Source organism: Canis lupus, chromosome 30, assembly GCF_011100685.1.
Source record: "Canis lupus familiaris isolate Mischka breed German Shepherd chromosome 30, alternate assembly UU_Cfam_GSD_1.0, whole genome shotgun sequence".
NCBI lineage: Eukaryota > Metazoa > Chordata > Mammalia > Carnivora > Canidae > Canis > Canis lupus.
The window spans coordinates 8096892-8112737 of record NC_049251.1 but is presented as its reverse complement, the minus strand read 5'-3'; the positions used below and the strand labels follow the sequence as shown (position 1 = coordinate 8112737).

The window sequence follows — 15846 nt, the reverse complement described above, 5'->3', positions numbered from 1 at the left end:
TTTTAGATATTAAACCCTTGTCAAGACTTACAAATATTTTCTCCCATTCTTTTATTTATGTATTTGAGAGACAGAACATGAGTGAGGGGAGGAGTAGAAGGAGAGGGACAAGCAGACTGCCCACTGAACATGAAGCTCAATGTGGGGATCGATCCCACAACCCTGAGGATCATGACCTGAGCCGAAATCAAAAGTTGGTTGCTTCCCTGACTGAGCCACCGAGGTGCCCTATATTTTCCCATTCTATACATTGCCTTTACATTATGTCCTTTGATGCACAAGTTTTAAATTTTGATAAATCCAATTTATCTATTTTTACTTTTGTTGCCTGTGCTTTTTTGGTGTCATATTCCAGAATTTATCGCTAAATTCAATGTGGCAAAACTTTTCCCCTATGTTTTCTTGTAAGAGCTTAATAGTTTTAGATCTTACATTTAGTTTCTTTGATCCGTTTTGAGTTAACTCTTGGATGTAGTGAAGATAAGGGTCCAACTTCATTCTTTTGTATGTGGATATCTATATTTCCCACCACCATTTGTTGAAAAGTGGATTATTTTTTGAGGTGATGAAAATGTTCTAGAATTGTGGTTACACGTATCTGTGAATGTACTAAAAATCACTTAACTGTGCACTTTAAAAGGTGAATTACATGATGTCAATTAAATTTCAGTAAAGTTTTAAGAAAAAGAAAGTTAAAAAAAATAAACACAACATGGAATACTGGTCCTCACTCTTAGTGTTTCTGATTCAGCAGGTTTAGGGTAAAGCTGACACTAGTAGTCTAGGGACTATTAGCTCAGAGAAATGATAGTTTCCGGAGGAACTTCAAGTAGTTTTCTTTTACTATCTTTAAGAGACACAGACATAGGGAAACTATGGTTTGTGTCTGGTTCTTATTCTCAGGTCCTGACATATTTTAATCTTATCTCAGTTTTCAAATAAGTGGGTGTTTCTAGAAGGGGCTTCCTTCAAAGGTCTACTGAATACATGGTAAAAAAACCTGAAAAACCTCTTCATAAAGAAACACTACTTAAAAAGATTTCATAAAAAAAAAAAAAGATTTCATATAATAAAGTTATTTTAATAGTGAAAAAAACAATTTCCAAAAAATTTTATAAAAATAGTCAATCCTTTGAACAAATGCGAATAATTAGGTAAATGTAAATATTACAATTATGTAGAAACCCAGGAAGCAGAGACTATAATTACAAGCCAAATCATTCTTGGAGTTGGTCATTCCAAGTTACCAAAATGGATAAAACAAAACTACTTCTCAGGTTTGCAGAAAAGAAAGAAAACAATTCTAGTAGGAGAACTAATTTAAGTTTCTTGGGAAACAGACCATATTGTGGTGACTGTTTTTCAAGGAGTTCATGGAAATAAAAAACATCTACATTTTGATTTTTATGGAAAATAAATTTTATGTTGACTTTTGAAGCTTAAAACAGACCATGTGATCTTTTTTACCGATAGCTCAGAAGTAAAAGGCAATTTAAGAGCGAAGATGAGGGGGCAGCCCGGGTGGGTCAGCAGTTTAGCATTGCCTTCAGCCCAGGGTGTGATCCTGGAGACCTGAGATCGAGTCCCAGGTCGGGCTCCCTGCATGGAGCCTGCTTCTCCCTCTGCCTGTGCCTCTGCCTTTCTCTCTCTCTCGATGTCTCTTATGAATAAATAAATAAAATCTTAAAAAAAAAAGTGAAGAATATTCATTGGATTCATAGGACTTTAACCTGATCCTAACGTATAAAGCGAAATTGTTAAGGAGTTAGTTTAAAAATGAAAATATATTTTAGTTTCGAATTAAATATAAAAGAAACAAAAATTATCATGATTAGGATTTAACTAAAGTTTGGGTAAAAGTTTTTTTTTAATTTTTATTTTATTTTTTTTTGGGTAAAAGTTTTTTTAATTCACATTAAATTCATTACTATTGCCAGAACTTGACAAAATTGGTGGTTCTGAATGTGATATTGCTTGAAGTACAATTATCTGATAGAAATAGACTGAGAATCTTGCTAAAGCATCCTTCAGAAAGATGGAAATTGCCCAGGCAGAAGAGTATCTCTCTATACAGCTCTATTATCTCCTTACTACATCATAAACACACAAAAAAGTTAATATATTTACATATGTGTACTGGGCCAAAATGAATTAACTTTCCCTACAAAATTATACTTACTAAGAAAACATTAGTAGACATTATATAATAAAAGAAGGCAAGGCCCTCAAGAAAAGATGGCAGCCATTTGAATAACTGAGAGCTATTGCTTTTTCTTAATAAGAGTTTTGGAATGGAGAAAAAGAAGGATGAGTAGTTTGTAAACAGATTTATCTCTATATATTCAGAAATTCCTGATAGGCAGACGCCAGGCAACTTAAAAATCATAGCTCTATATATGAGGAAATGGCTAATGTTTTTGTCAGTGGTGACAGCTCTTCTTATACCTCTTAAGTTACTTCTTAGGGCTTTACTATAGCAGAGAGCACAACTTTAATTAGAAGAAATTTTCCCTAAGTGTTCTACTATTTAAACCTTTTGTAAAAAGATGAGCAGGTTGATAATATGCTATTTGAGGCCATCCATCATTCCTGACTAGAGACATTTAAAAACTAACCATACACATTAACTGTAACATCATCAGAAGGAATTTTACTAAGCTTCTTTCTATGACCTAAAGACAAAGATTAAACAGCAATGGATACTCTGACATAATATCGTTATGAAGTATACTGTTTTTGGCTGTTATAACTGTAGTCCATTGGGTCTAGTGATAGAAATGGCAGTCCTGAAGCAGATCTTGGTAAATTTGCTTGACTACATTCTTTAGATAGTTGTTCTTCAGTGGCACTTTAGATAGAATTGCAGTGATTTCATCTTGGCTGGAAAGAACAAAAGGTTTATTAATTTTTCTGGGAATTTACTTATCTCCATTTCAGTGGAATTCATGTTTTTGGGTATGGGCTCTCAGCCTCTTAGGAAGCACAAACAGGCAATTCTAGAAAGTCTGTCCAAGTTGGAAATGAGATTCCAAAAACAAGACCTATGAGCAAATCTGTATAAACAGTGAAGTATCTTCACTTAGCTAAAAATCTAAACTGTTGGTGTTTGCTCATGGATTTGAGGTGGGTACATTCTAAATTCTGCAATCTTACAAACTGCTAGCAGTGTGTCTAAAAATTCACAAAATATATAGTAGGAATGAAATATTGTTATATCTGGTTAGAAAGACTAATTGAGAAAAGCATTATGACTGCACAGCTTTTTAAGTGATTAAGTGATTATCCTGTTTTTAAGGCCATAGAAGTTGTTTATATATGATCTGGGCTAAGTTTATATTCATTTTTTTCCTTCCTCATTCCTTGTTTTAGATAAGAGTATTGAAAAAGTAGAGCAAGTATAAAAGAAGAGACCAATGGTCTCCAGCATCCACTGGAGCTAGAAATAAAGGCCACTGACTTTAAAAGAATAAATTTTTCAAAATGAAGTCAGAGGGAAGCATCATTTGGCACTCACTATGGATTATCCATTAGTGGTATATCCAATAATGGTATATCCATTATTTCTGATCACTTTGAGAGATCTTTCAAATGATATGACAAAGGTAAAAAGGTAGTTAGGAGCCCTATCCTGCTGGCCCTTTACTTACCCAATGTTTCCAAGGTGCTTTTGAATGGAGAAAGGTAATGGAACAGTTGGAAAATGGACTGAGAGAGGCAAAGTTATCTCAAATTTTGCAAATGCTGCAGAGCTGGAGAATAAAAGCCTCAATCTATAAAAGACAAATCCTTAATTAAACATACAAAACAAAAACAGAATGAAACAAATACATTTTCCTTTTGTACTCATATGAAACTTAGGTGGCACATTATTTCTTGTCCTTATCAAATGGAAAGAGGGTAAAACATTTCGAACAAAGTAGTATTATGGTTGTTCATTTTCACTGTCATAAAACTCATTAAAATAAATCATTTTAATAATTTTTGAGTAATTACCTACTTTTATGAATTGAACTATGTCCCTCCCTGTCATCCACATATTCAAGCCCTAGCCTCCAGTAAGTCAGAATGTGACCTTATTTTGGAAGTAAGGTCATTGCAGACTTAATTAGTTAAGATGAGGTCCTACTGGAGTGGGATGGTACCCTAATCCAAAATGATTAGTGTCCTTACAAAAAGGGGACATTTGTATACAAACATGCACACAGGAAAAAAATCATGTGAAGATGAAAGTAGATACTGGGATTATATATTTATAAACCAAGGTATGCCAATGACTGCCAGTAAATCACTAGACATTATAACATAGGTATGGAATAAGATTCTCTTTCACAGCCCATCAGAAAGAACCAACCCTGCAAACATCTTAATCTCAGACTTTTAGCCTCTAGAGAACTGTGTGAAACAGTAAATTGCTATTGTTTAAGCCCCTGAGTCTGTAGTACTTTGTTATGGCAGCCCTGGGGAACTAATATACTTACTCAGTATTAGTCACATCTATGTTCATTAGGTTATAATTTGGTCCCCATCTCTTTAAAAACTCAATTTCCTCTCCAAGGAGTCTACAATGGCTCACTACCAATGAGATTTCTTGAAGCATCTAGGAAAAATTGGGGGGAAAAAAGAAATTATGAAAACATTTCACTTTTCAGTGGCTCTTTCATAAAGAATCCCCTAAAGTTAAATAATTTAATACATTTATAGTTTCAGGATCTAGTATTAAATATATACACTTTCAGTTATGCTTTCTGGGACAGGTAACATAACTTTCCTTCAAAATGCTTCAATCAGATTTACCTTGGGTATTTGATGCTGTGTTGTACATTTTTTCTTCCAGGATTCCTTTTCCTCAATGTACTGGAAAATAAGCTTATGAACTAAAAGGGAGGAAGGAGGAGCTTTATCCTCTGAGGAAGGAAAAAAAAAAATCAAAACAGGGCATTACTTACTTTCAAATAGTTTTTATACATAAGCTAGAAATATTATATAAACTAGGAATACTTTCCAACTATTAGATGTCTAAGTATCTTCTCCATTTTTAAGCACATAAATCAACAAATATATAGTGAATATAGATATTCTTATAAAAATCCAAGCCTTTATCATACACAGAATAGAACTTGGTTAAAAGCATGGGCTTAAATATAACCTAAACCTGAGTTTAAATCCTGTCTTTCCTTACAACCTAAGTAATCCTGAATACACTTACTTTGAGTTATCCTTAATTTGTAAAAACACGTCAAACTGTTGATATAATTAATACAAAAGCCTGATATAGTATAAGTACTCAGAATAGTAGTTTTTCAATTGTAGAAATAGCTATTATTAATCTTTGCTTAAAATCTAGCAATAATCCTACCCAATATTCAGAACATTATCCAAGCAATTTTATGTCTAATACACATATTTAAGGACAAATTATTATTATTATTTATACTTAATTTCCTACGCAAAAAAGTTCTCAAGGAGCAAAATTAAATTTATAAATATTCAACAAATTTTTAGTGGATAAATGTTTGGACTTACCATCTAACCGAGATTGAAAATTCAAGTCAACAATCTTCCTACAAGCCTTGTCCAGGAAAGGGAGATCAACTAGGAAGAACCAGAATAAAAGTAGTACTTCTTTTTTTTTTTTTATGATTTTATTTATTTGAGAGACAGAGTGCAAGCGATGGGGGGAGGAGTAGAGGGAGAGGGACAAGCAAATGCCACGCTGAACACAAAGCCCAACATAAGGCTCGATCTCATGATCTGAGCTGAAATCATGCTGGGTGCTTAACCAATTGAGCCACCCAGGTGCCCCAGTAGTTCTTTTTATTATCTGATTTTAAGCCACATACAACCCTGTACTTTAGAATCCTATTCTTTCTAGGTAGCAGAGTATTTTATTTGGCAGTTAAAGATGTATCCTTGAATGGTATTTTTCTTTATGTACGTTAAAGGCTCCCCACTGAGACTATTGAACTACACTTACTGGTAAGTCTTTGAAGGCAATTTAAGGTATAATACATTTATTATAAATATATCAAGGCCTCCTCTATTGACTCCTAACTTTTGTGCAAAGATAACTATTCTCAGGTACCATATAAAAAAAATGACTATGATCTCACACCTACATGTGAAATATATATCTATATATATCTATATATATATTTTATTCATGACAGACACAGAGAGAGGCAGAGACACAGGCAGAGGGAGAAGCAGGCTCCCTGCAGGGAAGCCCAATGGGGGACTTGATCCCAAGACCCTGGGATTATGACCTGAGCCAAAGGCAAACGCTCAACCACTAAGCCACCCAGGTGCCCCCTATCTTTTTATAAATACAGTGAAAATGATTTATGCTTTTAGCATTACAGTAATGAGCTTAAGGAAGCCAGGAGAGCTGCTTCCTCTTCCAAACTCTAGAGTTACCTTCTATCTCTTAAATTCAGATTCTTATTATTTTGTTGAATATCTTCTATGCTTCTAGTGTTAGGCACTAGGATATGATTGTGAGACAGACATGATCAATTTATATTCTCAAAAAGCTTACAGCTCAAGAAGATACACAGATTATTTACACTAATAAACATACTAAAAACTACAATCAGTGATAAGTGCTATTAAGGAAAACTTCAGGAAGCAATAAGAACATATATAATAGGAGGGTATTAGTAGAGGGAGTTGGTAAAAGGAAAGTCAGGGAAAACTTTTGTGCAAAAGTGATAACTGAGCTGAGCTCTTAAGGATTATTAACAGAAATCTATTTTAGTGAAGAGGGATGCTATGGTCTGAATGTGTCCCTCATCAAATTTATATATTGAAATCCTCATGCTCAATGTGATAGTATTAGAAGATGGACCTTTGGGAGGTATTTATTAAGGTCATGAGGGTAAAGCCCTCAAGAATGAGATTAATGCTCTTATAATAGAGACCCTAAACAGCTAGCTTGACCTTTCAGTATGTAAGTATACAATGAAAAGTCTGCAACCTGGAAGAAGGTTCTCACCTGACCATGCTGGCAGCCTGATCTTGGGACTTCCAGCTTCCGGAAATGTAAGAAATAAATTTCAGTTGTTTAATAAGCATTCTTATGGCTTTTCTTTTTTAAAGATTTATTTATTTATTCATGAGAGACACACAGAGGGAGAGAGGCAGAGACACAGGCAGAGGGAGAAGCGGGCTCCATGCAGGGAGCCTGATGCGGGACTGGATCCCAAGACTCCAGGACCATACCCCTGGGCTGAAGGCTGGAGTTAAACCACTAAGCCATCCAGGGATCCCTGGGGCTTTTCTTTTTTTTTAAAGATTTTATTTATTTACTTGAGAGAGAAAGCAAGAGACAGAGCATGAACAGAGAGGATGGGGATGAGGAAGAGGGAGAAGCAGACTCTCTGCTGAGCATGGAGCCCAATGCAGGGCTCGATCCTAGGACCCTGAGATCATGACCTATGCTGAAGCCAGACGCTTAACTGGCTGAACCACCCAGGTGCCCCAGTTTATGGTATTTTTGTTATAGCAGTCCAAATGGACAAAGATGAGGGAAAAAGGTTCTAGGCATAAAAAAAATCATTATGAAGGTCCCAAGGTAGGATGGAACATGATTGAGCATGAAAAGACCAGGATCTTTTTTTTTTTTTTTTAAGATTTTATTTATTGAGAGAGAGAGAGAGAGAGAGATAGCAAGCACAAGCAGGGGACATGGCAGGCAAAGGGAGAGGGAGAAGCAGACCCTCCCCCTCCAAGGAGCAGGAACCCAAAGCAGGGTTTGATCCCAGGACTTTGGGATCATGAACTAAGCTGAAGGCAGACGTTTAACCACCTGAGCCACTCAGGCACCTCCTGACCAGGATCTTTTAAAGAAATGAAAGAGGGGGATCTGGCTGGCTCAGTTTGGAGACATGTGACTCTTGATCTCAGGGTCATGAGTTCAGGCCCCATATTAGGTGTAGAGCCTACTTAACAAAAAAAAAAAAGAAAAAAAAAGAAAACAAATAAAAAAAAGAAAAGAAAATGGGAATGAAAGAAATCCACATGCCAAAGTGCAGAGAATAGTTTAAAATGAGGCAGGAAAAGGAAGAAAAATTCAATTCATGCAGAATGTTACAGGCCATAGCAAATGTTTTGATAATTAGTCTAAGAATATTAGGTGCATGATCAGATTTTCAACAATCACCATTGCTGCAGGAAGGAAGATGAAGTGGAGAGGAAAAGGAAAGGATCCAGAAAGGCCTGCTGGAATGTTATTGTAGTCATTTGATTAGAGATGACTATTGATAGGAAACCATGAAATGTGGATCAGTATCATGAAATTAAAATCAAGAAGTCTTATTGATAATTAGATACGCCTGGTAAGGGATAAAGAGGTAGAGAGTGATTTCTAAGTTTTCTTTTTTTCTTTTTTTCTTTTTAAGGTTTTATTTATTTATTCATGAGAGACACGGAGAGAGAGAGGCACAGACACAGGCAGAGGGAGAAAGCAGGCTCCATGCAGGGAGCCCGACGGGGACTCGATCCCAGGACTCCAGGATTGCACCCTGGGCCAAAGGCAGGCGCTAAACCGCTGAGCCACCCAGAGATCCCCTTATTATTTTTTTTTTTTTAAGATTTTTTCCATTTATTTATTTGAGAGAGAGATCTGAAACAGGAGGAGTAGCAGAGGGAGAGGTATAAGCAGACTCCATGCTGAGCACAGAGACTGATGCAGGGCTCAATCTCATGACCCCAAGATCATGACCTGAGCCAAAACCACGAGTTGAATACTCAACCAACTGAGCCACCCAAGCGCCCCAATGATATTCTATGAGAAAGGAACTTTTGGGCAGCCCTAGTGGCGCAGTGGCTTAGTGCCGCCTGCAGCCTGGGGTGTGATCCTGGAGACCCAGGATCAAGTCCCAGGTCAGGCTTCCTGCATGGAGCCTGCTTCTCCCTCTGTCTGTGTCTCTGACTCTCTCTCTCTCCTTCTCTCTCTCTTCCTGTGTCTCTATGAATAAATAAACAAAATCTTAAAAAAAAAAAACAAAAAGAAAAAGGAACTTTTAAGGAGGATCATGTGTGGAGGTTGGGAGACTGTGAAGTTTGTTTGGCCATGCTGAAATTTTTTCAGAGAAAAGACCTGAAGATACTACCAGGAGATTCTCAACAAAACAGCTAGGACTCTGTCATCATACAATGATTCTACCTACTTTGATAAGCCTATCAATACATACAGAACTTCCAACTAACTTTTTAGGTTAACTTAGGTACCAAAAGAAAGTTAAATGTCACCAATCATTAGAGTAAATCCTCTATCACAAAACACAGATGGAATAAAGGAACTCAGAATAAATAGAGGCAAATAGCATGTTGATCCATTATTTGGATATATAAAATTTTTCTTTTTTTTTTTTAAGATTTTATTCATTTATTCATGAGAGACGTACACATAGAGAGGCAGAGACATAGGTAGAGGAAGAAGCAGGCTTCATGCAGGAAGCCCAATGTGAGACTTGATCCTGGGACTCCGGGATCACGCCCTGAGTCAAAGGCAGGCGTTCAACTGCTAAGCCACCCAGGCATCCCAGGACATATAAAATTTCTATCATCTTTTTTTTTTTTTTTAATTTTTATTTATTTATGATAGTCACAGAGAGAGAGAGAGAGAGAGGTAGAGACATAGGCTGAGGGAGAAGCAGGCTCCATGCACCAGGAGCCCGACGTGGGATTCGATCCCAGGTCTCCAGGATCGTGCCCTGGGCCAAAGGCAGGCGCCAAACCGCTGCGCCACCCAGGGATCCCAAAATTTCTATCATCTTAACGTAATTCAACAAAGGTCAACTTTCACTAGTTGAATTTTTTATTCTTTATCTAATAAAATTATATTATCACAAATTAAAGTGAATGCCTCTTCTAAGATTTTCAGCAGTGCTTTTGTTATGTCAATAGTTATTATTGTATTACAATAAAGATTGCATTCTTTAGTGAGTTTAGTCATACATTTTTTCTGCAAAGGAATTCTCTTTTTTTTGCTACTCACCTACTGTCTCTCCAAAGGTGATAGTAAGTTCTATTGTGTCATAAAGAAAGGTGAATACAGCTTGATCATCACTCCACTCAATGGCTTCCCACTCAGACAAGCTGGAGAGAAATAAAAAGACAAAAAAGTTTTTCTGAGGTAAAAGAGGAGAGTTAACTTCTGATAGCAGGCAAACATACCGGAAACAGTGGCTGAAGTTTCTCTACTGGCTTGGGGGACAATCAATATTTTGATTCAAATACTGTGAATGTACAAACATGTTTTTCAAAGAATTGACTCAATTTTGAATTGTGTATCAAAGAAAATCCAAGTTTAGGCAATATAAAGTGTTAAGTATTTTTAAAATTATAATTTCGTAGCTTTCCCACCTTGTATACCTTCTGCTTGATGGTACATTGACTCTTTGAGAATGTATTGTACTATAGGTTAAAATAGTGATAACAAATTACAAACACATGTCAACTGTGGTAATGGGATAAAACAAACTAATGATACCTGCTTTTCCTTACCTCAACTGATCCATTAGCTCTTCAGTTCTATCTGTTTGTTTTTGTACAAAGTCTATTTGAGCAAGGGTCTGCTCTTTCTGTACTTCCAGTTCTAAGAGATTTCTGCAAATCAAAGTAGGTAGTCATATAGAGATAATGTTGTTGTCAGAGAATTTGGACTCCATTAAAATAAAATGTTTATAACAAGAAGTCACATGATAGACATATCGTTCCCCACTGAAGTGAATGGCATCCATTTTTTTTTTTCTTAGGGTCTTTCTTTCTTTCTTTCTCTCTCTCTCTGTCTCTCTCTCTCTCTCTCTTTTGGATAAGCATTAATCAGAAATGTGGGTCTAATTAGGAAAGGCTTAAATCAATGGTCTCAAAATTAGGATCCATGAAGATTTGTATATTCTTTAAGATTATTAAAATTTACCTTTTATTTTGGTGATAAAATAAAAACATAATGTAGATCATAAGAATGCCCACCTTAAAACTGAGACATGCCATAATTTTGCTGCCAATGTTTGGTTTTGTTTAGTTTATTAGAGCTAAATAGAACTTATACCTTTTTAGTCAATTTAACTTTAGCTAAACATTATCACCTGTCAAATTAATGTCAGTTGGAATTTTATGGGTTTGTCATTATTTGTATTTGATTCCTTTTAGTCTTTTTTTTTTTTTTTTTAAGATTTTATTTATTCATTCATGAGACTGAGAGAGAGAGGCAAAAACATATGCAGAGGGAGAAGCAGGCTCGCTATGGGGAGCCCAAAGAAGGACTCAATCCCAGGACCCTAGGATCACTGCCTGAACCAAAGGCAGATACTCAACCGCTAAGCCATGCAGGTGCCCAATTCCTTTTAGTCTTATAGTTTAATAAGATCCATGACAGTAAGAAAACTATACCTCATTTTATTTTATTTATTTTTTTTTAATTTATTTTTTTATTGGTGTTCAATTTACTAACATACAGAATAAGATACCTCATTTTATACTTAGTAGAATATAAAAGTACAATATAGAAACAGCTTAATGCTAGGTTTATTTTCTTCAAAAGGATTCTACTATTCAAGCCTGAGAAATACTATCTTGGATTAATGCTTTGTAAATAGTAAGTGCTTAGAAAATTTTGTCAACTAAGATGGGTCAAATTCAAGGTGAAGCAGAAGTCCTGAGTCAGTCTCTTTTTTTTTTTTTTTCTTTTTTTTCCTGAGTCAGTCTTTTTTTTTTTTTTTTTTATGATAGTCACAGAGAGAGAGAGAGGCAGAGACACAGGCAGAGGGAGAAGCAGGCTCCATGCACCGGGAGCCCGATGTGGGATTCGATCCCGGGTCTCCAGGATCGCGCCCTGGGCCAAAGGCAGGCGCCAAACCGCTGCGCCACCCAGGGATCCCACTGAGTCAGTCTTAAGTCAATACTAATGTGCCAAATCGCCTCAGTTTTTGGAGGCAGGAAGTCATTTAGCCTTGTAAAGTTTAGCTTATTTTCTGAAGGCTGACCTTTGGAGCTCATCTTCTTCAGTTTTCAGCTGTTCTAGTTCTTTGGAAAAACAAAAACAAAAAAACAATTATATCAGAATGGACACATTAAAATGTTGCTACAAAAATCATCTGTTCTATTCTGTATCACTTAATCTCACCTAAATAAAGAATAGGTTGTTGATTTCCCATTTATCTCCTTAATTAATTCAGTTACCTTTCTCTGCGGCTCTCATTTCAGAATCCCATTCTTCCATAGGATTGTCTTTCTCTTCATCCAAATTCTTAGTTTCTAAGTAGGCAATATGAATTAGAATAACTCAGTCAAAAATAACCAGAGATGAGAAAAAAAGATGGACCCAAATGAAGTATTAACAATATTTCACAAACACTTATCATTCCCCACCTTTCCTCACTAATAAAGCACTAAACTCTAACTATAGTTTCATACAAAGACTTGCTTCTAGTGGCAGACAAAGTGATATGGCAATATTTGATCTCCAATAGCAACTTCTCAGGGATAACTCTGAGGTGTGAATTGTTTATATGTAATTTGCATACATCAATGTTATTGTTAGGCAATCCATGGGTAAGAAGCAGGAACACATACCCATACACAAATGCATACATGCACATTTAAAAAAATTTTTTTTGAGACCTTAAAACCTCATCCTTAAAAAAACCTCTTTCCCCTTCCACATCCAAACAAGTTTAGATTTTTACCTCAAAAACATAATTTGAGTCTACTTTTTTCTTCATCAACATAAGCCTCCCTTAATATAACCTACTGTCTTTTCTTTGTTAACCTTACCAGTCCAGTAAGTACTTAAATCATGTAAGAAAGGAAGATCTAAAAAGGACTGTAGGAAAAACTGATTGTAGAGAATGTTAAATGTCAAGCTCAGGTGTTTGGACTTTATTTTGTTCTAAATAGAAAGACAAGTTCTTCAAGGAAGTAACAATGAAAATTGTTTTTCATAATTAGTCTGGCAGCAATGTGCAGGCTGGACTGGAAGGAGACAGAATAAAGTTAGGAATGTATAAAGATTAAAGACTTGAAATAGCATGTCAGAATTGATAGCCTTAATGGGAATGGGAAAGAATACAAGAGATGCTGAAGTAGTAGATATGACAGGACTTGGTAAGAGAGACTCACAGTTTTTAGCTTTTTACAGTATATAATAATAGTGATGCCTTTCATAGAGGTAAGAAACATCATAGGGAGAGCAAGTTTTCAGATTTTATTTTGGAAATGGGAGAAAACAATAAATTCCACTTTATTCACAGAGAGTTTAAGGTGCTTAAAGACATTTATTTTGCATAGTGGTTCAGCAGGAAGCTAGAAATGTTAAGTCTGGAACTCAGAGAGAGGAGGCTAAAGATGTCCTCACTCAGAATAATTATAAGCTACTCAAGGTCAAAATCTGTGTTTATAATACCTTTTTCTCTGCTGGTAAGCACAGCATCAGGCATGTAGTAGGTGTTCAACAAATGATGAATTTAAATGAATTTGGGAATCATTCATACAAAAACAAATGTTAAGGGCAGATGAAAGCATTAAGGGAGAGAATACAGAAATGAGTGGATGATAAAATCTTAATGCCTACACAGGAGGCTAGAGAGAAACCAATAGAAAGGCTAAAAGGAATAGTCAGAAAAAAGCATACGGTCATAGCAGTACAATATCACAGAGGTTTATTTTATTTATTCTTAAAAAGATTTTATTTATTTATTCACGAGAGACACAGAGAGAGAAAGGCAGAGACATAGAGAGAGAAGCAGGCTCCATGTACGGAGCCCCATGTGGGACTTGATCCCAGGACTCCAGGATCATGCCCTCAGCCGAAAAGACATTCAACTGCTGAGCCACCCAGGCGTCCCTCACAGAGATTGAAATAGATGAAAGGTTCAGAAAGAAAATAATCATCTGCGTCAAATGTTGAAAGAGGTCAAGATGGCTAAGGACTAAAAGATTCCAAATTTGATAATTATGTGGAATTTTGTGTTCAAGAAAGCAGTTTCAGGACAAAAATACTAACAATTCAGGACTATGAGAGGTCAAAGGGAAAGGAGAGATAATTTTCAAAGAAAAAAATTCATCTATTTAAAAAATAAGATTATGATCTACGTTATGAAGAGCTTTCTTTTTTTTTAAAGATTTTATTTATTTATTCATGAAAGACACAGAGAGAGAGAGAGAGAGAGAGAGAGAGAGAGAGAGGCGCAGAGATACAGGCAGAGGGAGAAGCAGGCTCCATGCTGGAAGCCTGATACAGGACTCAATCCGGGGTCTCCAGGATCAGGCTCTGGGCCAAAGGCAGGCGCCAAACCGCTGAGCCACCCAGGGATTCCGCCCACCCCCCCTTTTAAAGATATGAAGAGCTTTTTTTTTTTAATTTTTTTAATTTTTATTTATTTATTCATGAGAAAGAGAGAGGCAGAGACATAAGCAGAGGGAGAAGCAGGCTCCATGCAGAGAGCCTGACTGTGGGGCTTGATCCTGGGACTCCAGGATCACACCCTGGGCTGAAGGTGGCGCTAAACCACTGAGCCACCCGGGCCACCCCTATGAAGAGCTTTCTTTTTTTTTTTTTTTTCAAATTTTTTATTTATTTATGATAGTCACAGAGAGAGAGAGAGAGGCAGAGACACAGGCAGAGGGAGAAGCAGGCTCCATGCACCGGGAGCCCGACGTGGGATTCAATCCCGGGTCTCCAGGATCGCGCCCTGGGCCAAAGGCAGGCGCCAAACCGCTGCGCCACCCAGGGATCCCAAGAGCTTTCTTTCTTTTTTTTTTTTTTTTTTTAAATTTTTTTATTTATTTATGATAGTCACACACAGAGAGAGAGAGAGGCAGAGAGAGAAGCAGGCTCTATGTACCGGGAGCCTGACGTGGGATTCGATCCCAGGTCTCCAGAATCGTGCCCCGGGCCAAAGGCAGGCGCTAAACCGCTGCGCCACCCAGGGGTCCCCATCCCAAGAGCTTTCTAAAGAGATTTATTTATTATCTTGGGCATCTCTTGTTGATTAAGCTATGGATGACCACAGGAAAAGAGTTTTATTTTGCTCTAATTTAATGTCTCAAGTTGCTAATACCAGGCTTCAACATAAGTGATACTAGCAATCTGTACTGTAGGGAAGTATTTAGATAAATTTAAATTATCTTTTTGGAAAAGTATTCAAAATACTTTACCTATTTCAACTTCAGCGAGACAGTTCTCAATCTTCTTAAGTATGTTGTCCATCTCATCTATCCTTATCTGAAGTTTCTTCCTCTCATTCTAAACACACAATATTATATTGTCAAGTTAAACCTCTAAAACAAACTTCTAAACAAATATTTTAACATTTATAAATGGTTAAACTTGCTGACATATTGCTATATCATGAATTCACAAACCTTAAAATGAAGGTCAAAGCTTCACTCTGGGCTTAAAATGTTTTTAAAAAGCATACATAACATAAACTTATATTTTGTACTTTCTTTGATTCCAATATTTCCATGTAATATGAGATGTTAAATATATTACTGAAAACAAAATTCTATTTTTTTCCTTAAGATTTTATTTATTTAGGGATCCCTGGGTGGCGCAGTGGTTTGGCGCCTGCCTTTGGCCCAGCGCGCGATCCTGGAGACCCGGGATCAAATCCCACGTCGGGCTCCCAGTGCATGGAGCCTGCTTCTCCCTCTGCCTGTGTCTCTGCCTCTCTCTCTCTCTCTCTGTGACTATCATAAATAAATAAAAATTAAAAAAAAAGATTTTATTTATTTATTCATGAGAGACACAGAGAAAGAGGCAGAGACATAGGCAGAGGGAGAAGCAGGCTTCATGCAGGGAGCCCGATGTGGGACTCGATCCCAAGACTCCAGGATCACCCC

At 36.6% G+C, this 15846-nt stretch overlaps 1 protein-coding gene across 2 annotated transcripts in view; it reads right to left on the bottom strand.

Moving 5' to 3' along the window:
* Nucleotides 1-1831: 1831 nt before the first annotated feature.
* Nucleotides 1832-15846, bottom strand: part of KNL1 (kinetochore scaffold 1) — a 71619-nt gene continuing 57604 nt past the window's right edge. For both annotated transcript variants that reach the window (XM_038580075.1, XM_038580076.1), the window contains exons 17-26: nt 15160-15247; nt 12184-12258; nt 11988-12027; nt 10507-10608; nt 9998-10098; nt 5524-5592; nt 4795-4904; nt 4479-4597; nt 3648-3770; nt 1832-2880 (exon numbers count right to left, since the gene is read on the bottom strand). In XM_038580075.1, coding sequence (XP_038436003.1) covers nt 2766-2880; nt 3648-3770; nt 4479-4597; nt 4795-4904; nt 5524-5592; nt 9998-10098; nt 10507-10608; nt 11988-12027; nt 12184-12258; nt 15160-15247 — 942 coding nt within the window. In that variant the 3' untranslated portion in view covers nt 1832-2765. The remainder of the gene's footprint in view (nt 2881-3647; nt 3771-4478; nt 4598-4794; nt 4905-5523; nt 5593-9997; nt 10099-10506; nt 10609-11987; nt 12028-12183; nt 12259-15159; nt 15248-15846) is intronic.